The sequence below is a fragment of the Ctenopharyngodon idella genome, chromosome 15 (assembly GCF_019924925.1).
Source record: "Ctenopharyngodon idella isolate HZGC_01 chromosome 15, HZGC01, whole genome shotgun sequence".
NCBI classification, from domain to species: Eukaryota; Metazoa; Chordata; class Actinopteri; order Cypriniformes; family Xenocyprididae; genus Ctenopharyngodon; species Ctenopharyngodon idella.
Genome location: NC_067234.1, coordinates 28,671,198 through 28,694,186, shown reverse-complemented (window position 1 = coordinate 28,694,186; position 22,989 = coordinate 28,671,198). Strand labels below are relative to the sequence as shown.

The window sequence follows — 22,989 nt, the reverse complement described above, 5'->3', positions numbered from 1 at the left end:
CGCCCCTGAGATGCTGCACAATTTATCGCGATTAAATCGCACGCGATTTGGCAAAGGCTGCGATTATTTTATGCGCAGCTTGTCAGAGCTGTATGGCTCTGTGGTAAATGCTTCTGAAAGCCAGAGGGCGCTCTTGCGCAGAAACTCCAAATATGCTGCAGAAGTAGATAACGTGCGTCATTCCAGGAAATCCCTATGGGCATCATACAATCAAAGCCACTGTAAGGCAAGCACATAGACATTATAATAAACACTAGACGCCCTATTGGCCTCTTTGGACTGTTGCTGCGATACGTCAACGAGTCCGCCATATTGTGCGCTGTTAACAAATGCAAGTAAACGGGCGAGCTGCGTTTTTTCTGGATAAAAACAAAAATAACGTTTACATTTATCAACCGATTTCAGTGGTTTATAATGTATGTGGTGTACAAAAAGTTCTAGTTACTTAAAATCTCTATAGTTAGACATATAAAATATTTATTTTAATAAGAAATAGTCAAAGCTCAGGCTTGTCATGTATTTGGCTACTTTATTCTTGCATAAGAATTGTGAAAACGCCCATACTGAGATATAATTAAATTTTCACATTTAATGAAATAAAGTTTTCTTATTGTGGAAAAGGCATTTTCTGTCTTAAACCCAATTTAAGCTTTTCTTGAGCTTAGAATTGACCACCATTGATAAAATGGAGAAAAAAAAATCAATCAAATACAAATCACACAGGCTGCTTTCTGTATTTTTGTAGCACTAAGAAAATAAAGATGCATATTTAAACTTAAGGAAATTTAGTTTATAAAATAAGATATAATATAACCTAAAACTGTATTAGAAATCATGTAAACTCATGTCTTAACTTTCACAGCTAACTAGCGACGTCGCTAGCTATTTTAGTCTGACTGACTCCGGTGGCCAACTACTATCAATATAATTATATAATGACCAAATACAACCCGAAACAAATGTTCAGTCTTACCTGTGAAAGGTCATTCCCCGGGACCTGTTTTCAATTGTGCAGCGATTTGTAGCTACAGCCCCAAGCAGCACACGAAGCAGGCATCTTTCTCAATTCCAGTTATGAGCGTTATGGGAACGTTGCCCTGTACAATATGGCGGCGCCGTTGACGTACGGTCCAGCGGCTAATAGGGCGTCTAGTGTTTATTATAATGTCTATGGGCAAGCCTGAAACGTTTAGCCAAAAAAGCGTAACGGCTAATGCTAATGCCCCGCCCCCGGCGGTACGCAGAGAAAGAGACCAGAGGCCGTTTTTTGAATGGATGTTAATGGATGAAAGGCTTCACTATGCTGATTAAACAGCTTTTGTGGGGAAATAGCTAATCATCTAATTAATAGACAGCCTGTTTGCTAATCTTCAGCATGTTTTACACTAAACAATACTTTCTTTGGGAACTGTAGATTTTAGCTTGATAAAAATGTATTTTTTCAAGAGAAGGCAGACTAGAGAATGTTGCGACTGATGTCATTGCCATTACACGATAGGCTGAGAGGTGCCGCACGTGATTAAGTTAGCCGTTACGCTTTCTCCAGTGGTAAGAGATACAGACCCTCTTATCTCCCTAAAATAATACGATCTCTGATACTATTGCTGTAGCTGAATAAACAGAAGATTGAAATGCTTTGATTGCTTAAACATGACTAATAAACATACAACTGCCTTATTCGGTCTAAGAAGCCAAATCATCTCACAGAAGGATGCTCAACTGTCGTTATGATGTGAGTTTGGAGTGAAAACATGTTATTAAATGTTGTCTTTTGTTAGACAAGATGTTTCTCATGTCTGGAAAGATGTTTGACGCGTGTTGCTTTTTCAAATGTACATTATAAGTGACTCAAACTCGCAATGCTTTCAGATGGAGCCATACTTCATTGACAAGCTGCGCATAAAAAAATAATCGCACTAAGAATCGCGTTTAAGTTCAATGTTATTTTTCGTATCATGCGATAAATCGGGCAGCCCGAGATAGATAGATAGATAGATAGATAGATAGATAGATAGATAGATAGATAGATAGATAGATTAAAAAAAAGAACAATCTATGAACTTTCAGTGAAAGTTATTTTATTGCCAAGTTGACTCAGATAATAAATGGAAAAAATGACATTTTCACAATGGCTTTTAAAACAATTAAAAGCCTAATCAAAGTCATTCATTACGATTTTGAAACTAAAGAACACAATTTTAATACCCCACAAATGAATTTTATACAAAAATCTTATAAAACATTTGACATGCAATAAATACATTCATTTCAGTAAAAGCATTTTGTTGAAAAAGAAAAGGAAAAAAGAAAACTATCGACAACGCAATTAAAAAAATACTGCTCAAATGTATTTTTATTGCCTTTTTTTGGTCACGTAAATCTTGCAAGAAAGCACTTGAAAGTGGCATATTAAATTGTGTTATATTTGAAACAAGTTCAGAACAAGAAGTAATGGTGATCAGTGATATCAAAACAGACATGCTGGTGTATTACTTGGCTGGAGAGTAATGGGAACATTCACAGTGAGCTGGGTGGTTGAGTTGAGTTTGTGCCTTTTCCTCTTTTTCACTGTTCACACTGTTTTTTGTACTTCTAAATGCCTACAATTGTTTTAGGTCTTTGGTTGGTGTCTGGTTAATGTTCTAGCCCTTTTTTTTCTTCTTCTTCTTTTTTTTGTCCCTTTATCACAACCTCACCCCACTCTTTTAGTCCTCATCACACTACATGCAAGCCTCTGTATGTGTGTGTAAACCTAGAGAAGATCTGGTGGTCTCTTTCTTTCTCTGTCTCGTCAGTAACACTGGCTGTGTTTTAGTAATGGCTTTTTAAACTCAAAGAGACACTCCAAAAGGAGCAGGGCAGCCTAATTAAATCTGACCTAATCTGGAACAGAGAGCAGTGACAGGGCTGTCTGCCATCCAGCTGCAAGTGTGTGTGGTCATGCATGATTACAGCGGCACAGTCCTATCAGGCAGTCGTTTTGCTGACGCTTTCTGTTGTTTACATGTTTGGTTAGGCTGTACAGAATTTTTAAGCACGTCTACTCGAGGATGATAAATACAAACAGAGCTCAGGACTGTGTGGCCTGGACTTTCACTGATTCTGGTCTCCGCTTCCAGAGTTTTAGCTGTGCCTGTGTTCCAATCTAAACATGCAGAAGGAGACACTGGTAGCTGCGCTACCTCGCTGCCAGCACAAAGACAGCCTGTTCCTGTCATACTGAGATGAGGTGATAATTTTAGGGCCTGGCAAAAGTATCCTGATAGTCATGGCATAAGCTTTGCAATTGAAATGTGAGCCGGCGTTACTGTTATGCCTCAGTGCCACTCTGAGAAAACAACTAAAACGTAACTTGACACTCTCAAAAATGTTTCTCTGCTTGCTGTTTAGTGACCCATTCATTACAAGGTCAAGAACACAAGACAGATTTGTTTTGTAAAATCAGTCCCAAAGGACTGACAGAAAACGACACACAATGAACGCTACTCTTGCCTTATGCCTGAAAAATGCCTGTAAGAACCAAAATTGGTTCTTTTAGTATATGGGTCAATGACAAATAATGATGATAATGAGATAATGAAAACAAAAAATATGTTACAAATTTAAAGTGGTGTATCAAGCAAAAAGTAATCAAAAATTCACCTTAAACTTTGAATACATTAGTGTGTACACATCTCTGAAGAGATATTAAAGGGTTAATTCACCCAAAAATGAAAATGCTGTCATTAATTACTCACCCTCATGTCGTTCTACACTCGTAAGACCTTCGTTCATCTTCTAAACACAAATTAAGATATTTTTGATAAAATCTGATGGCTCAGTGAGGCCTCCATTGACAGCAAGATAATTAACACTTTCAATGCCCAGAAAGCTATTAAAGACATATTCAAAACAGTTCATGTGACTACAGTGGTTCAATCTTAATGTTATGAAGCAACGAGAATACTTTTTGTGCGCCGAAAAACAAAATAGCGACTTTTTTCATCAATATCTAGTGACGGGCGATTTCAAAACACTGCTTCATGAAGCTTCGAAGCTTTACGAATCTTTTGTTTCGAATCAACGAATCAGCATGTATTAACTGCCGAAGTCACGTTTTTCAGTAAACGAGGCTTTGTTACGTCATAAACATTTCGAAATTTCAATGGTTCACGTGATTTTGGTAGTTTGATACATGATCCGAACCACTGATTCGAAACAAAAGATTCGTAAAGCTTCGAAGCTTCATGAAGCAGTGTTTTGAAATTGCCCATCACTAGATATTGTTGAATAAAGTCGTTATTTTGGGGGGTTTTTTGGCGCACAAAAAGTATTCTTGTCGCTTCATAACATTAAAATTGAACCACTATAGTCACATGAACTGTTTTAAATATGTCTTTACTAGCTTTCTGGTCTTACAGGTGTAGAACGACATGAGGGTGAGTAATTAATAACAGAAATTTCATTTTTGGGCGAACTAAGCCTTTAAGAATTAAAAAAATGTATTTAAAAATAGATTTTGCTTCACTATGGGTTTAAGAAAGCAACTTTTAAAGGCACTATACAAATAGTTATTATTTTAATTAACAAAACATCAAATATATAACTTATATAACAAAAAAAAAGTAACTCAAAATTATTCGAACAGCATTCAAGTCATTGTCTGTATTTTGTCTGTCATTGTTTTTTAATGTACTCTTCAGTAACATAAGAGATTCCAAACCCAAAAGCAAGCATCACGTCATTGACCCATATGATATATGGTTCTATAGTGAAACATTAATGTAATTGAAGAACCTTTCTTTTTTAAAAACATGCCATTTTGAGATTTCCACAGATTCAGTGGGAGGCAAGAACATCTGTGTGACCAAGCCAAAATTGTGCAACCTTAAGCATATTGGTCTTACTGGCAAGTCCGGTATTAGTATGTTCATTTCCCTTTTAAATGTTCAAGTTTCCTTAATCACAAAGTTCCTCTTTAATCTGCATCTCTGGGATATATTTATAGTTATTTAGTCAGAAACAATAGCCCCTGTATGCTGTTTACATAGTTTATGTTGCCTAGTGGAGGATATTAACACATGGGAACTCGATCGGGGCTTGAAGAGAAAGTAGTTATTCACATAAACATTTAGACAACGGTCTTCTTCAGCATGAAAAACAGCTGGGCGCCTCTTCATCAGAGGTGTGGGCAAGAGCTGAGCATCTTGGGTCAGGCTATAGGAGAGGGAGAACAGCAGCTCGAGGTGATTTTGGGAGAGCATGTGCAGAGAATGAAGGGAGGAGATTGAGTGGGAGGAAGAAGAAGGAGTGGCACGAACGAGAAGACGAGTGACCGAAGTCATGATCAAGCCACAAAAATGATGATGTGAAACAGATGAATGTGTCAAAGCCCCCTTACTCCCTATTCAACTGTTTTCTTTGCTCAAGAGACAATGAGACAGATGGACAGGTGCATTGTGGGCCATGCCACTGACACCAAGACATCCCACAGTCATGGAAGATTCCACATGATCTAACATGACTCACTGCAGACTGCTGAAGATGAGTCAAGATAAACAATTTATGTTAAATGTCTAGATAATATGTCTAGATTTAAAAAAAAAAAAAAAAAAAAAATGCCAAATGTACAGAAACAAGACTGGCAGCTGTATGAAGGAAGTGAGCAAGGCTAGTTTATTGATAAGAATTTCTAAGAATCTCAATGCTTTGAACCTGTCAAGATTATCTCTCCGAGAGGATATGCACAAAACTAACAATTATACCACCAACGTCCTTCCTGAACTACTCGTGATAAACCCACAATAGAAACTTTTCTGTTTCTGACTAATAAAAGCTTTAGATGTTGCTATTTAAACATTCTAAGTGTATATTGGTTCCTTCTATACTTTATGGCCAGCTTTGGTTTTCAGTTCTGACTGAGTGGGGTTTCCTGAAACGGAGAGGAATATTTCCTTTGGACACATTTATTAAGCATGGTCAGACTCAGTATATTGTTCCACATTTTTTACTCCATATCTCAAGTTTTGTTTCTCTTCGCAGGGCCCGTGATGAAGACAAGCAGGGTGACCAGAGGGTTAATGACTCAAGAGATGCCAAAAACCGCCTTCAATTTTTAAGAAATGAAGAGAAGATTATCAAATAATTATTCTAGGTTCAATACAAGTTAAGCTCAATCAACAGCATTTGTTGATTAACCATCTGTCTTTTTAAAAAAAAATAAAAAGAGCAAAAATCAAGGTTACATTGAGGCACTTGCAGTAAAGGATTTTTTGAGAAATTCAGCAATGTGAAATTTAATTTCATAAAAGCACTTCAATTCTTTTGTTAAACTTGTGTATTATTTGAGCTGTAAAACTGATCATTTTTTACAGTCCTAAAGGGTTTATGGTGTTGTCATGGCCACAAAGTTTTAAAACTAGTTATAAAACGGTTAGTTCCTGTCCTTGATTCTGATTGGTCAATAGCTGTGTTTTATCAAAGACACGTCACTCGTATTATTATGAATGGGAGAAAGTGCAACGCGCAATATGGCGGAATAAGTCCCGCCTTTTAAATAAGAGCCAATCGCCAATTGGTAAAGTCATCGCGTCACTGCAGCGGCCGTTAGAAGCTCCGAAACAATCAGACGCTCGCCTCCGAAATGAGACAAAAGAGACGCGCGTTTAGGATTGCGCATGCACATTAGCTTTATCCAGCCTGGAAAATACCGGTTTTGTCATGATTCGAGCGTTTAGAAACAAAATGTATGAGACAGTTGTTGTCAGATTTCATTGGTGATTTCAAATATGAAATTTAATCGAAAGCTTGGCAAAAAGCTTTGGAGAATTTGATGTTTACCTATTCAAAGAGATAGGAGTTGCACTTGCATGCCCAAGAGGTGTTTCAAAGATGGCCGCCGAGTAAAATGACTTGTCTTAAAGGGACTTTGGTTTTATTCACGATAAAACATGGCTATGACAGCTTCACCCAACGGTTCTGTGTATCACTACACAACACCCTTAGCAACCACCCTTAGCAAGGTAGACTGTTTGTTCTCAGTTGATATTAGCCGCTTTTCCACCGTTGGGCCGAATGGTTCTGCCGATCCGGGCCAGCTGGTACGGTTACGGTTTCATTTTCCACTGTGGGGCTGATAACGGCCGCTCTTTGAAATGTAATACAAAAGCGTCAGTTGTTACCTTGGTAATGCAACGGTTTACTGACGATATGAGATGTAAAAAACGACCGCGTTATGGAGGATGATCAGAAATTTCTTTTAATTTTATTATTGATTTGTGTTTACGTCGCTCAAATAGAGCACTTAGCCAGCTACGGGGAAACTGGTAGCCAGGCAACAGACAAATGGCCAATCCTGTTTGCCGACGTCACTTCACGGATTCTACCAGCACGATTTACGGTTAGACAACCGTTCCAAGAATTCCAGGCCGAGAACGGTTTGTAATTGTGTCGTGCCGTAGAAAACTAAAACGGTTAGTTAAAAACTAGATATAACTTCATACAGACAAAGTTAATAAGCAATTTTTTCACATTTAAATCATGTTAACACATTTTGTTTACAGATTATCCCCATTCAGTTGCATTGTAAGTGCCTCAATGTATTCCAGATTTTTGTTTGTTTGTCTAAATAAAGTCTAAATATATTTTTGTAGTAATCAGCATTATGCAAAAAATGCTGTAAATTTAGGTTAAAGTGATAGCTCACCCAAAAATGAAAATTGTATCATCCTTTACTCACCTTCATGTTGTTCCAAACCTGTATGAGTTTCTTTCTTCTGTTGAACACAAACAAAGATATTTTGAAGAATTTTTTTTTTTTCTTTCTACAATGGAAGTCAATGGATTCCGTAAACTGTTTGGTTACCAGCATTCTTTAAAATATCTTCTTTTGTGTTCAGCAGAAGAAAGAAACTCATACAGGTTTGTAACAACTTGAAGGTGAGTAAGCGATGACAAAATTTTCATTACTATCACTTTAACTTGTATCAAACCCCATTAAGAAACATCTTTGAGGAGCACAAATCAAGGATGGAGGTTTTCAGTCTACTTTTCCATAGATAGACAATGGCTGCAGTCCACCGGCCAAACCTGCTCTGTTCTCTCTCACCCTCCTTTGCTTTCTCTGTCCCTCTCTATCATCATCTTCCTATCTGCTTTTGAGCAGAACCACACCAAACATCCTGCTCACTGCTACTACAGAGTCAAAAGTTCACTTCCCCAGCTCAACTTTACTCCTTTGTAAGCGCTCCATTAACAGAAGCACTTTTCGTATGTTCAGATTGCTGGAGCGTACAAAAACACAACCAAACATCTCACCTGCCCCCCTAACCACGGACTCACACACCTCTACAGTATATTCCCAGAGCCGTCAGAGCAGTACTGAATGCAGAGGCACTTAATATTTTGTTTTCTTTTCTCTACGCTTTTGGAAACGAAGTGGAAAATTTCTCCTTTTTTTTCTTGTTTTGTCTGTCGGAGAGCAGGAAAGAGAGAGCGATAGATTTTCGATGAGAGCGAGCTAATGAATGGTGGAGAAGGGGAGTGTGAGATTTATTTTCCCACCACTGAAATCCACTTCAAACGGACTGTCACATCTCCTCAGCGAGTATTAATATGTCTGCGGTCAAAGTTTTAACTGTTATGATAGCTGTAATATTGTTCTTTGCCTCGAGTCAGAAGATTTGTATTCCGTTTACGCTCTGGGTTTCGTTTGGATACAAACAAACCTCTGTGCCCAGACTGTTTTCATGTGTTTTGCAAAATTAAGTTGAGAGGAATTTCTGGATCTCGGCTGTCCACTTAAGAGTGTTGGGAAATTTCAGCATCTGTCTCGCCCCAAACAAGCTGGTTTCATGCGTGTGGTTTAATAGTACATGTATACAAAACCTCACTGGGAGTCTAATCCTGCCTCTCGGCAAAAAGGTCAGCTAAAGTTTCTGCAGGCCCGCCCAGAACAAATTGGTCAATCAACTTCAGAAACTATGCTTCCCTCCTTACCAACCCGGCCAAGTGTTTATCATTGCGGCGAATTATTGATAAACACACAACATTTCTTATACAGCATAACGTTAACAGTAATCGGACTTGCTGTCTGGCATTTCTTTTAGTGCATGTGTGAGTTTCAAACTGTGCTGTGTAACTCTAAGTACCTTCAAGTGTACAGAGAAACATACAGAATTCTTATCAAGAAATCATTTTTAATTTACAAATTTGCCTTTTATGGTAATTAAGTCATTTACCATTTCATTGTGTAACTACAGTATTTCCTGTAATGTAAAAATAGTAGACAGTTGCATAGGCTAATCAGAAGAAAAAAAAATCAAATAATCATTTGCAGGGAAAAAAAAAAGACACATTTTTAGCATTGTGAAATAACCACATGTTTAAAAACAATAAGATCCCTTCAGAACGTGTGCTTGAATTTTAATGTACACAGACAGCAATTATGTTTGTGTTTTTTATGTCAAACTATTGCTAAAGCATTGTGTCACCCACACTATGATAGGCTCAGTCCTGAGGTAAGCACCAATGTCATTTTGCTTTGATTAAGAGAGTTCAGTCTGACCAAAATATGAAAAAGAAAACAGAAAAGAAACACTTTGAATAGCTGACATTCTACAGAGTAAAGCCCAGGTAATTTGTCCCAAATTACATGTTCAATATTCACTAAGCTCTAAGGCTTTCACTAGTTCTTTCACAGTGCATTCGTGGTTTAAGTTTTCACATTCACCAACTGAGGTTGTAATTGTAACTAGTGGTTAAAGAAATTTTTTTCACTTAAGGTCTGGCAGAGGAAAAGACAAAAATGTCAGCACGGTCTTTGGAATAAAAAACAGCGGGTGCCGTATCTCATCAGCACATTTACATCCACTGTAAAACGGTTTATTTAGAGGCAAAGCAGATGAATTGTAAGACATAAAGGAAGCAACCCTAACAGGCTACTGTGTTTCTTGTTGCTTGAAAGTGTAGCTTATGATATGTTAGTGCGGTAGGTGGGGGATTAGGGTGTATGTTCAGATCACAGGGCCTGGTCAACTGGCATAAAATCTAACATTAGTGGGACAGACAAGCGAGGATAGTCTTCGAAAATCTGAGATTTCACAGGGCTTACCCTGAGTGGACCAGCTGCTGCTATCTACGCTCACAGTATCAGAGAGAGAGAGCCCTGCTCCTCATGTTCAGATGGTTGTCACATTAACGGCTCTACGTGTGTGCGCGAGGCACCGCGGGGTTAAAGCCGTCACATTAGCCTGAAATTAACTGCACTGTAATAGGGGTGAGGAGGCCCTCTCAAACATTTCACATGAGGAAAGGTCTTAAAGGTGTTGCTGAATCAATCACTTATAAAATGTCACTGTTTATATACACAAAAGTGCCTTCGCTGTGACCGTTAAACATCTAGTCATGCAGAGAATCTTTCAAAGGGGTCGACTGCAATGCAACTGAGGCATATGGACTTTTCAAAGGCACCACCCATGCTTAGTCTGTCGCACCAGATGGACCGAAACACGTGGACACGGATTGTTATATCATGATCGGAATATGCACAAAGATATTCCAGTTGTGAGATCACAGGGCAGTACTTGCTACTTTTTCAATAAGCTAAAGGCACTTGGCGTTGGAGGAAAGGACAGGGAATAAAGACACTAAATAGCTCGAGACCATACACCTGAAGGTCAAAAAAAATTAAATGGCACTCTCTGTGAACTCTCATTCCACGCTGAAGGGGATAACTACATCATCAATGCAGAGAAAAGCTTAGATCACTTTACCTAAGTCCTGGAACAAACACACTCTTCAGTTAGTTGCTCCCTTTAGTATGGAAAAAACTGGGCCATTCACAAAGCTGGAAAATCAGATACAGGTGATCCAGTACTCCGAAAAATAGTCTATAAAAAGTCCTCCAATTACTATAAAATCCCAAAGATTTGGCTTTTTCTTTCGTCCAGATTTCTCTCTCCATTCTGGACAGAAGCCCTGAATATTGTTCATATGTGCTTTTTCATTCTATATACATCAATAATACTTAGTACACAGGTTTAGGGTATGATTGCAACTCTCTTCTGCAACATTTGACATTTTCTCTTTGGCTTTTCCATCATACAAAAAGAAAAGAAAAGAAAAGAAAAATAAATAAAAACAATCTCTTTTTGGTTTTCAATTGGTTGTTTGGCTCGATGATTGAACAAAAAAGAAGCTGTTTTTTTTTTTGTTTTTTTATAAATACTGCATTGTCTGAGTGTCCAACGGTCAAAACAGATTATAAATAAAGCAGTTTTCTCCTTTTAGGAAAGTAATTTTAGGAAATGCACGTACTGCAAAATCTGCAAAGAAAGGCACGTTCAGAATTGAACAGTTTTGTGCATTTTTATGGCCAACACATTCCGGCCTCCACTCTTTGAGGTGCAGGTTTAAATGAAGATGAGGTGAGAGTTGAATACTGTGAATGGTATACAGTGATGTCTCTTTAGTAAGTATAGTTAGTGGTTCCCCCCTCTAGCTGGGAGAGTAGCGGTCAATGGTGCGGGACTCTGCCGAGAGCTGCTGGGAAGTGGGCGGCAATGACGGGTTCAGGACGTCCATCTTGTGGCTGAGGCCGAGGTGTTCCACAGCCAGCTTTGATAGCGGGTAGAGGCTCTCCATGGCCTTGGCGTCAGCCAGCAGGTGCTGAGAAGCTGCAAGAAGGTCTGAGGTTTTCTCCTGCTTCAGACCCAAATGCTCAGCTGTGTACTTGCTCAGGGGATAAATCCCCTCGGAGAAGTCTATCTTCAGCTTGCCGTCAGGAGTCAGTCCTCCACCAGCTCCACTGCTGTGCATCTTCATGTGACTGATGAGGTTGCGCTGCTGTGCAAACTTGCCCCCACAAACTTGGCACTCGTAGGGCTTCTCTCCGGAGTGGATGCGCATGTGCTCCGTCAGACGGTACTGCCGAGTAAAGCGCATGCCGCAAGCGTCACAGGCGAAGGGTTTTAGGCCCAAATGGCTGCGCATGTGGCGCGTCATGGTACCACGTTGGGTGAACTTCTTGCCACAGATGCTACAAGGGTATGGGCGTGTAAGCCAGTGGGTTTTCTCATGTTGCCTCAGGGTGGCGGGATCTTTATAAGACTTGTCACAGGAAGAACAGCGATATGGTCGTATGATCTCCCCAAGTCCAATGGAATGGAGGTTTTGCGCCGATTTGTTGTCTAGGAAAGGGCTGTGGAGGCCACTAGAGCTGTTCAAGCTTGTAGGTCCATGGGAATTGGTGGGTTTGCTGCCGTTGTTGCTGTTGTTGTCCAGCTCACTCCCATTGTTTAGCTCCTCCTCATTATGCGTTTCCACATGGGCATTGAGCTGCTCTGAGCTGGGGAAGCCTTTGTCGCATGGGATGCACACGTACAAGTTATCTCCAAAACTCTCTGGCTCGTACGGCATGTGATATCTTCCACCCGGAGCAGGGGGAGATGGACGACCCTCACTGCTCCCTGTCTCCTCACTGCCGGTCCCATTCTCGTCCTCGCCATCATCACAGGTCCCTCTGTCATAGCCCCGCTCGTTCATGTTAAGCTTTTCCTCGTTGTTCTTATGGTGGTTCATGTGCTGGTGGTGTCTCTCTTTATCCTGCTCACCCATTCCTCCACTGTCATCCTCTTCGTCTTCCTCATCTTCATCCTCTGGGTTGGAAGGCTCATTCTTCACCCACCGATAGATGCTAGACCCATCTCGGCCTTGTTCTCTGGAGTCCTCCATGGGTTCTGGGCTGGGAGGGCAGGGGTAAGGTTCTTGGCCCTGAGGACGGTGCAGGTGGGGAAGATGGGGTGCAAGTGGATGATTGGGTAGGGGGAAGGGGTGTGGGGTGAGAGAACCCACATGATGGGATGTCTCCATTTTTCTGGAGCCATCATTAGGACTGAGCAGGGGGCTGGTGCTTTGGTCTAGCTCCCCTTCAGGCTCCTCCTCTGGGTGAAGTGAGGAGATCATGTGGGGATGACCAGAAGGATGCTGGGATTGAGAACTTGGGCTTTTCTTAGACAGGTCAAGGCCATAGACAGAGCAGTTCCTGTCAGCAGGGGGCAAGCGCAGGACTGACTGTGGCGACAGGGATGGCTTTCCTGGGGGGTATGGTGGTGGACCCTGGGTGGGAGCTGGTGCATAAATCTCTCCGGCATGGGGGGCCAGTGGGAGAGGCAGGTCCTCTAATGGTGTAGGTCGAGGGGTGTTCACTACTCCTCCAGGGTGGCAAGGTTGGATGACAGGGGGAGATATTCGAAACCGTCCTCTCCCTATGTCCGGGATTTTGTAAGGTAAAAACCCAGAGTTAGGACGTAAATGGTACTTCCCATTCCTCTTCAGCTTCTTCTTGCATAGAGTCACCAGATCCAGCAGTTGCAGATAACTTGCAGCCGCCAGCACTGCACCTATATTTGGCTCAGTTGGTGAGGTGGGGTCACCTTCACTTAAGCGTCCTGTGTAGATATAGTCAAGAATGACTCGAAACACACCTGGACTGACCATCTCATGGTCCAGATTGATGAGGTTGTCATGAACAACAAGAGACTTAAGGTAGAGGCTACTGGCTGCCAGGATGTTCTTGTGAGCACGGAACAGTGCATTCTGCACCACAATGATAACATCACATAAAAAGCCTTTGGTTCGTTGTGTGTTCAGTTGCAAGAGGAGGTGCCTAGCATGACTTGGGACTTCCATGGCATCCAGCATCGACTTCAGACCAATACCTGAAACAGAAGAGAAATGCAGCAATTAAGTAGAAGCCAGAAATTTGTTGCAGACAAATATAAACTACCAGATTTAGATGCTTTTTCAAATGCTGCTGAATTTTGCGTGCTTGTTTGAGTACTGTGGTATAAGAGGCCATGCCTATTCCCTTTTTTTAAATAGCTGTCTTTTGAAATATAACACACATTACTGACACATCTGTTTGTGTTGGACTGCCTTGTAAAACTTGACTGGCAGCACTTGAAGATATGAAAAAGAACACTTAAGCTTGTGTGCATTTTCTTGAGCCTGAAAATGGTTCTTCATTTACTCTTTGATATCTTTGTAGACTTTCAGGTAGGGAATTGAGGGCAAACAATTCAGCTTTTCCTTTAATACAACAAGCATCAGAAGAACTCCATAAAAGTGAGCTATAGCTGAACGAGTGAGACTGCAATGGTTTTGTCATTATCAAGATACAAACCCACATGTTTAAAACTTACAGTGAAGTGCAGTTAACAAAAAAGAAAGAAAAAAGACAGAGGAAAAATGCCAGTATAAACATGTTTTCATATTGCTGTCTTCCTGATAAAGAATTCCAGAGGTGGTGTGTGGAGTTTTAAACAAAGTCAGACTGAAGGTTTTGCAAGTGTGATGAACAGCAGGCATAAACCAGCGGGGACAAAAAAAATGCAGCAAATTCATGACAGGACACTCTGCTGTAGTATACTGTATAGAAGTGTGACTTACAAATCAAACCATTTTCAAAAGATCACTTGTGAGAGGATTCCTACAAGTTACTACATAAACATTCAACCAACACTGGCAAGTTTAAATTCTAAGCTGAATGCAACAATTCCTGACATATTTTCTGGTAAATTTGTAATGTGTATTGTTTAAACCATGCTACATAAGGATAGTCTGTACATGAGATAAAACGGATAGTTGGGGTCCCTCAGGGGCTGGTTTCACTGATGGGAAACAAGAAGCTAAATAAATACAGTCATCACAACATCAGTTCCTCCTCTCATTGTTTATTTTATTGTATAAAATAATCCTCTTAGATGAATACTGTAGTTTGTAGTCATAAGCTACCATTTAATTAGCCCTTAAATCCAGCAATGCAAGCCAACCCTATAAATTCAACCACAACTCCTAGCATGAATAACCAAACAGTTGCCAGAAAATCAGTGTTATACACAATGTGTGAATTATTCAATGACTTTCAGGGGTTCAATTTTTTAAAGAAATTCCTGTCAGTAATTTTCTGGTTATTCATCTCCTACAACCAATTGAAACAACATTCAGGAATTTATTAATATATATATTTGTGTGTGTGTGTGTGTGTGTGTGTGTGTGTGTGTGTGTGCCCATGTTTTTGTGACATATCAGGACATAAATTTGTATAATGACATGGGTATGACATAGGTATCACAAGGAGAGGGTGACTTCTGAGGATATTACCCCATGTCCCCATTTTTCAAAAGGCTTATAAATCATACAGAATGAGTTTTTTTGAGAAAGTAAAAATGTGCACAGTTTTCTGTGATGGGTAGGTTTAGGGGTAGGGTTGGTGTAGAGCGATAGAAAAAAGGTTTGTACAGTATAAAAACCATTACGCCTATGGAATGTCCCCACAATTCACAAAAACAAACGTGTGTGTGTGTGTGTATGTGTGTGTGTACAGGATTATACTACATTGTGGGGACCAAATGGTACCCACAAGGATAGGAAAACCTGAAATCACCTACATTGTGGGGACCAGCAAGCAGTCCCCATGGTGGAAATGGATTAATAAACATACTAAATTATGTTTTTTTGAAAATGTAAAAATGCCCAAAGTTTTCTGTGATGGGTAGGTTTAGGGGTAGGGGGATAAAATATATAGTTTGTACAGTATAAAAACCATTACGCCTATGGAGAATCTCTACAAGGATAGTGAACCAGACATAACACTGACCTGTCTAAATTATATTGTTTGTATAGATCAGTGAGGCTAAACATGTAGGCCTATACTTAAATGCAAAAAAATGTACATAGCCTACTGTCCAGAAACCATTTTATAAGTAGTGTGTGTGTTGGGGGGGGGGGGGTGGGGGGGGGGGAGACAGATCCCCTCAAAATCCTCAGACCTCCCAAACGCCCCATAATGCGTCCCCTGGTTACACAAGATTCTGGTTTCCACTATTCCTTCTCATCAAAATTAAAACAGTAAAATGTGATGCACATAAAAGCTGCATCTCTGTCTCTTTAAAGTATAGAGCAACTGCGCACTGTACAGACGCACGAAGACGCGCTTGTCATTCTGGTTTCTCCACTAGAAGAACTAGACACAGTTGGTGAGGCAGAGAAACCATACATGGACAGAACTTAAGTTCGTCTATTAAAAAGAAAAAAATACTGTATACATATATTTATAAAACAGTTATCCGTGTACATTTCTTTGTCAAAACTATTCATTTAGCGCCGTGTTTAAAAAAAAAAAAATACACAGCTGTTTGGGAGGGGGGGAAACGATTTGAAAAAATCGTGAAAAAAATGATTTTTGAACATTTCCGTCTTGTGGAAATAATGCCGGCAGCTGGTTATTTTCGGTCTGCATTGCACCTGCACCTTCCTCCTTTATGTCAGCCTGAACACTCTTGAGTTAGCCTACAGGTTATTCAATACAATTTTCCTAATTAATATATCATGTGTTCCGTTTAATTTCTAAACGCGCGTCATTTATAGTTTATTAAACGATTATATAGCCTAAATGCATAATTTGCAATTAGACCTATATAAAAGAAGATACACTTTCACGAACGCACAGAAACAAAAAATATCAGTTGCCTGTTGCAGGCAAAGTTACCTTAACAATGAAGCACCTCAAACAAACATTACCCGCAACATTTCCTCTCAGTCTACATCTATCTTCAGCGTCTGTCTTAATAAAAGCATAACGTTGTGTAACTCATCTCCTCCCCTGCTGCCCACGGACACGTCTCATCACTGACAGGTGTATTTTAAGGTGAATAGCCATTTTTGGCTCATGGTCTTTCCGTTAGCTGTGTGAATTTAAGAATGCAGCAGATATGAGCGCATGATTTATAGCGATTCGTGCCGTACTGTCCTGTCCTAAATGTGCTGCATGCTTTCAATAACGTCTATTAATCAAAATAGAAGGAAATTTTAGCATAAACAATAAAGAAAGAAACGGGAGGAAAAGGACTGAAGGTTAAGCCTTCACCTGAAAGTTTAAATAAAATAAAAATCATCTCTAATTAGTCAGACAACAGCATACAGAATAAAAATCCTTTATTCTGCCACACGTTCAACGTGTTAAGATTAAAAGGGAAGTGATGAAAGCCGTAAATCGTGCTTTAAAACGCGTACACTTTACTTCCTCTCAAACTTTTCACCTTGCGGGTTTACATTATGCGTCTTTAAAACGCACTTTTCGGAGAATTTTGAGTGAATATGATCTCGTATGAGAAACGAATCATTTAGGCTACATTAATTAGCCTTAATTCTTTTTTTTCTTTTTTTCTTTTTTAAACGTCTCAAGTGATGATCTAATCTTTAGAAAACATTAGATAGGCTAATAAAAACAAATAAATACAATTAATATGGAAAACTAATTTGAATAAAAATACAAGCGTTATCGATGCTCAATAAAATGTCACTTGTTTGGTTGTGCAGTGCATGCGACTTGGTCTATTTGCTATATTTGGTATGATACAGGACTGGATTAAAGACAGTGCATGGGTCATATTTTAGGTGCTTTGGTATTCATTAGCCCTGTGTTTTGTCTCTGTTGTCATTTTGCTGGTTTAGGGGCGAGGCAGGGGTCTGCTCGTGTTCTTAAGACTTCCTCTCCCCCTCTCTCTCTCTCTTTCTCTCTCCGCCCTCGGTCTGTCATCTCTCTTTTTTTTTTTTTACCGCAAAAGCGTCCTCCCTTAGAGATTTATCCTGCAGACTGAGTCTAATGTACCTTTAAGGAACAAACAGTTAATCAGTCATTAAGCCTATCATTAAAATGGCTGAAGTGGCGTAGGCTATATTAGTCGTTGTAAACACAGTAAACACGAGAAATAGCCTATCTATAGGCCTAAATTTTGTTTGTTATTTGAGGAACAGGAATGGCACATAAAACAGAGAAAGAAAAAAAAACATTACAGTCAAATGACTTGTATAATTTAAATAGGCCTAAATAAAGTTCCAGTCAGTTACACGTCACGTGCGCAAAAAATAAAACGAGAAAAAATGTTTTAAATTAGTTCTTAATTTTTGTCAGTTTTAAGTTATTTAAAAGAGTTTGCCATTACAAGTTTTACTGTTTCCCAATACATGATCGTTTTGTGAATGGAAGCTAAAACCTGCGCAGAAGCAAGCGTTTGTCTTGGATCGTGCCTGTTTTAAGTGGTTTAAAGTTAAACGGCAAAACCATTTTTGCATATATTTTGAAGGTAAGAGCTTGGAAAAGAGCATGTCATGCGTTACAGATCCCTCTTCCACAGCTTGTCTTATTCCGATCATATTCTCTCGCGCGCTCCATCAGCACACGCAGCTCTGGATATTCATTCATAAATACTACTGGGAGGATTGCTCACCATACCCTATATGTGGCCTCCATGATCAGAGATGAGATGGAAATATTCTAGCCACATATCACATAATCTATATCTGTTTTATGTACTGTAGTCTACCAAAAGTATCTCTAGGATAGAGTGTATAGTTGAAAGAAAAAAAATATCTCAGTGTGGGATATCTATGCATGTTATACTTTTAATTGTAAATTAAAGTGAAAAAGAAAATTATAAATATACATATTATTGCTTAGTTTTACATCTATGATTATGGTCTTTTAAAATGTTTGTTTAACGCCGTATATAAAGCATAAACTGTATATCTCACTCCGTTAAATCCTTTAGTTTTCATTGAACAAATTACATTATTGAGAGCTAATCTCATAAACATGCGGAAATGTTGTTTATGGTCTAAACAGAGAATCTAATCTAAAATAGTAGCCTATGGTGACACCAACAATCTAATACTCTCTAAACATGCTGAATTTAAATTGTTCATTTACGTCCAGACAGCATTTGCATGCAAGACATCGTGTGGCTGTTTTTAAAATTGAATCATTCTCTTTAAAGTCAAATCACTCGCATGTGAAACACCATGAATTGTCAATTAAGGATGAGCTGAGAGTCCCGTCACTGTGATGACCACACCGCCAATCACCGATCACTGACAACACTTCTGGATTCATAATGCGATTATAAATTTATAATGAAGTCCATTGTTAGCTTTCTCAAGGCAATAAATGATAAACTTTAACGTTTATAAATATTTTAAAACTTTTCATCTCTCAAAAAAAAAAAGTATTTGCATGTTAAAAATAATCAGGCGTTAATATAGGCTACTAAATGTGCAATAAAAGAACCGAAAGGCAAACAACCGGGTCTTAATTTTAAAACCTTTACATCTAACTGCAAAAGTACTGACAATTTGAGTAAGATTAAACAGTTGCTCGGATTAATATTGTGTATAACTATGAATAAAGTGTTATAGTTAAAATGTTAAGAGCATTGAACGTTACCTGGATGCCCGATCTCTTCTGCCATCCGATCTAAGTCTCCCTTAATGATCATCTCAACAGTCTTTTGGAGTCATTTCTGACGTTTCAACTTTGAACTGCCAGCCTCCCAAAAACCATGCCAGTTTTCCGAGCACGACTGCCAACTCTTTTTTATTATTAATTGCAATGAATTTCGTGTTGCTCACCCTCCCTCTTGCTCTCTGTCCCTCCTCCCTCTATCTCTCTCTCTCTCTCTCTTTCTCTCTTTCTCTCTCACTCCTCCTATAAAAATACGTGCGTACTCCTGCATCAGTTTTCCTCGTTTTTTTGTATGTTTTGTAATTTCCTTGGCTATTTTAGCATGGATGTAATAACGCGACTGGAGATGATAATGGGCTTCTGGGCTGTGTGAGTGTTTTAGCGCCTCGTGTGATGTCAGTCTACAATAAAACTAAAAGGTAAAATCGAGGGCAGGAACTTACAGTGACCCCAACTTGAACTTCTCAACACATCGAGGCTTCGTCTTAAAGAGACAGGCGTTTTATCGTATATCACAAAATATTTTTACGTTATAGAGTATCTGTTATTATGACTGTGAACTACTTTAAAACGGATAATGGTGGCCATAACTTCCGTATAGAGTTTGTGATAATGTTATTCAGGAAAATAAATACTGAGTCTCCACAACCCTGTCTGTATACCTGTGAATGTTTACACACAAATACTGATTAACTTTGCATACAAATTGGTATTTTAATTTAACTTGTATTAATTTAATATAGTTGCACAACAGTTACAGTACCACTGTGATTTGTAATATGGTACCATCATGGCTCTACCATGGTATTCTTGGAAGAACCTTGAAGTATATGTAAATACCATGGTATATAGCTTATATATCAAAGTGCTGTCTTAGTAGCCTACTTTTTTTACGGAAACGGATTGTAAGCAATGCTCTAATTTAGATGCCCTTGACACTAGTTGAAAAAAAATAATAATAATAATCTATACTTGTTATCTGGACAAATTTAAGATTTGTTTATTATTTGTAAGCTAATTTATTGGTGTATCTGTAGCATCAGTACTATCCATCTTTAATGACACAATTCATGAATCTTAATTCACACACGTTTACACAGACATTTATTTGATCCCTATATTTAGACAGAAAAGCTGCAGAAATTATGCATAGACTGCGTCACCCAAAACGCTGACAACATGTAGTCATATGATGAACACACCACTGCAAATTCTGTGAGTTTCAATATTAGATATGCGTCATCTTCATTTATTTAGGCAATTTTTTATTCTGAAAACGAAGGCTCGAGTAAGATTATTATTTTTATTAGCAGGTCTGAAAGTCAGTGTAATATGGCCTATTGACAGATCACAGTTTATTGCACACTCTTAACAATAAAGGTTTTTGAATTACCAAGGATTTTCAATCAGATGTCATATGAGAACCTTTTTATTCTCTTGTCCTTTAGACAACCATCTGTTCTGGTGCTTTAAAGAACCCTAAAAACCAATACACTGAGATATAATGTGACATCAAGAACTTTTTTAAATCTCCAAACAATATAACTCATAGCCTACAAAAAGCATACACAGTTAAAAACGTTTCTACACAGTTAAAAACGTTAAGAAGAGGGTTCCTTACCTAACTTAATAACTATTAAATAACATTTATTTTACTGTGTATATTGATCAGTTTTGTTCTAACAGCTGTACACAGGCTATACTACAACATATTTAATTCTTAAGTCTATGTAATATCACGTAATAGCCTAGTAGTTATTCTGGTGGCAAGTTGACAAGTAGGATTTTGTTTAGTTTGTTGTCAAATTTGGGGATGAAAACATTTTAATATGTTTTGTTTATTTTCAGATACTAAGCAGTATTTTCTAAATCCGATTAAAAAGCACAATAAGCTCTCCTGCTGTCCAGACACGCCTGCATGCACGAGCGCCAGTTATCATAATCTATCAGTTAAGTATGTTGGCACGCGCTCACTGAGCACACCTGAACGCGCCGCAGGTAACCCGCACGATACATGCATTAACATAAACTCACCTCGGATTCATGTCTGATGCTCTTGCCGATCTTGACTTTCCCCTTACGGGATTCCCCCTGTCCAAAGATCCCCAATCGTCCGAAATCCTCTTTAAAACGTAAACTTTTCCCGGTGTTTCCAGCTTCTTCCGTGTTGTCCCTTGTCCTTTACCCTTCTCCCCTTCTCTCTCCCTCTCCTCGTGTTAGAATGGATCGGACACTTGAGAATCTGGATGGACTCTGATTGGCGTTCGTCTCCAGAATCACTGCAGGCTGCGCGTGCAGCGACACCTAACGGCTCACATTATAGAGCTGACGGCAGAGCGCACGAGACAGCGGAATACATTCATCATAAAATGGAAATAATGCGGCATACTTTTCTAAACTAATATAAGCATATTCAAAAAAATTTTGGTAGATGGATGTAATTAATCGTGGTAAATTTCAAGTATGTGGAATTGAAACGAAGCAGAACTATTGTGAAATTCTCCTGTCAAGTCATATATAGCGCTGTTTCAGCGTTACAGTGATAAACAGCAAAATAATGATCAATAATACAAACAGAATTCAATTCTAAAAAAAGACAATAGTGATTATTATAATTATTATAGATTTTGTGGTGTTAAATCCTTTTCAATACATTTTTTTTTCTTTCTTTCAGTTTTTTTATTTATTATTTATTTTTATTAAATACTGTTGTGATAGAAAAGAGCTGCTGTCTTTGAGCACTCTTTCTTTTTCTTTATTAATTAGAGTATTTTATTTTTTCATTCATGCATAATCTTGCTGCACACAGTTTTACCAGCCATTGAGAAGTAATTAGTATTTTCATTTAAGAAACTTGACAATGTCAGTCTGACTGACTCGTGAATTTAAGACCGAGATTCCCATGGTGTCATGTTTTGTCATTATTTTTGCTATCACTTTGTGGCGTCTCGTTTGTTGTCCAGTGTTGAGATGAAAGTGATTTTTCGCAGGGCACTTAGCTGGCAGAAGCGTTTTCGTGTCGAAACCTGCCCCCCCAGGCCCTTGAATTACTCTAACAGCTGACTGACATCTGTTTCCTGGTCTCTCTCCTGAAATTACTGCAGTTCAAGATGCTGCTTTTTAATTAGAATAGTCAAAGTCATAGCAGTCTGGCTTTACTGAGGTGAATGTATTGTCTTTCACTTCCAGTTTCTCTTGATGAACTTATGATAACCTCAAAAAACAGAGATAGGCAGATCTAGACAAAGGACAGATCAGGGTCCAAACAGCACCTGGATGTTTTTCAGTTCATTTTTAATGTTACGATGTGGTATAAAATTCACTGCCCATATGTGAGAGAGAAACAATGGGAATTAGTTGCTCGAAATAGCTTGGTTGTTTAATTGCTGAATTGACCCCTGTGACTCACTGACCTTGACTCATGTGACACCAAAGTCATTTGGCTCTGTTATGTTTATTGTTTGTTTACTGGCTCATTAGATTTGCCAAAGTCAGCTCTTTCGCTTTCTGGAGGACACATTGGGCCTCATTCATGCAACATGAGCAGTACGAATTCCTAATCGTTCACTAAACCATTCTTACATAAATTGTCACATTCAATTCACATTTTTATGAACAATTTACACACACATTCATTCTGCTTGTGTTTCATGAATGAGGCCCAGTGTATGTGCACACAAGCAAAGTTTGTTGATTTGGATACATGTTCA

General features: G+C 38.9%; 1 protein-coding gene across 2 annotated transcripts; it reads right to left on the bottom strand.

Annotated features, from left to right (window-relative positions):
- Window positions 1–2,061: 2,061 nt before the first annotated feature.
- On the bottom strand, window positions 2,062–21,545 carry hic1 (hypermethylated in cancer 1). 2 transcript variants are annotated; one of them, XM_051861367.1, is made up of 2 exons: window positions 21,314–21,545; window positions 2,062–13,697 (listed from the first exon to the last, which is right to left on the bottom strand). In XM_051861367.1, the coding sequence occupies exon 2, from the start codon at window positions 13,678–13,680 to the stop codon at window positions 11,476–11,478; it is 2,205 nt and encodes a 734-aa protein (XP_051717327.1). In that variant the 5' UTR covers window positions 13,681–13,697; window positions 21,314–21,545; the 3' UTR covers window positions 2,062–11,475. The 2 variants fall into 2 exon arrangements, with proteins under 2 accessions (XP_051717327.1, XP_051717326.1); XM_051861366.1 differs by lacking the exon at window positions 21,314–21,545 and adding an exon at window positions 19,262–19,901.
- Between the last annotated feature and the right edge of the window lie 1,444 nt (window positions 21,546–22,989).

Bases quoted from the DNA above. Each gene is read 5' to 3' on its own strand.
- hic1 (XM_051861366.1), bottom strand. From the start codon at position 19,313: ATGATCATTAAGGGAGACTTAGATCGGATGGCAGAAGAGATCGGGCAT. The intron at 13,698-19,261 runs GTAACGTTCAAT...CTTCTGTTTCAG, and splicing joins AGAAGAGATCGGGCATCCAG to GTATTGGTCTGAAGTCGATG.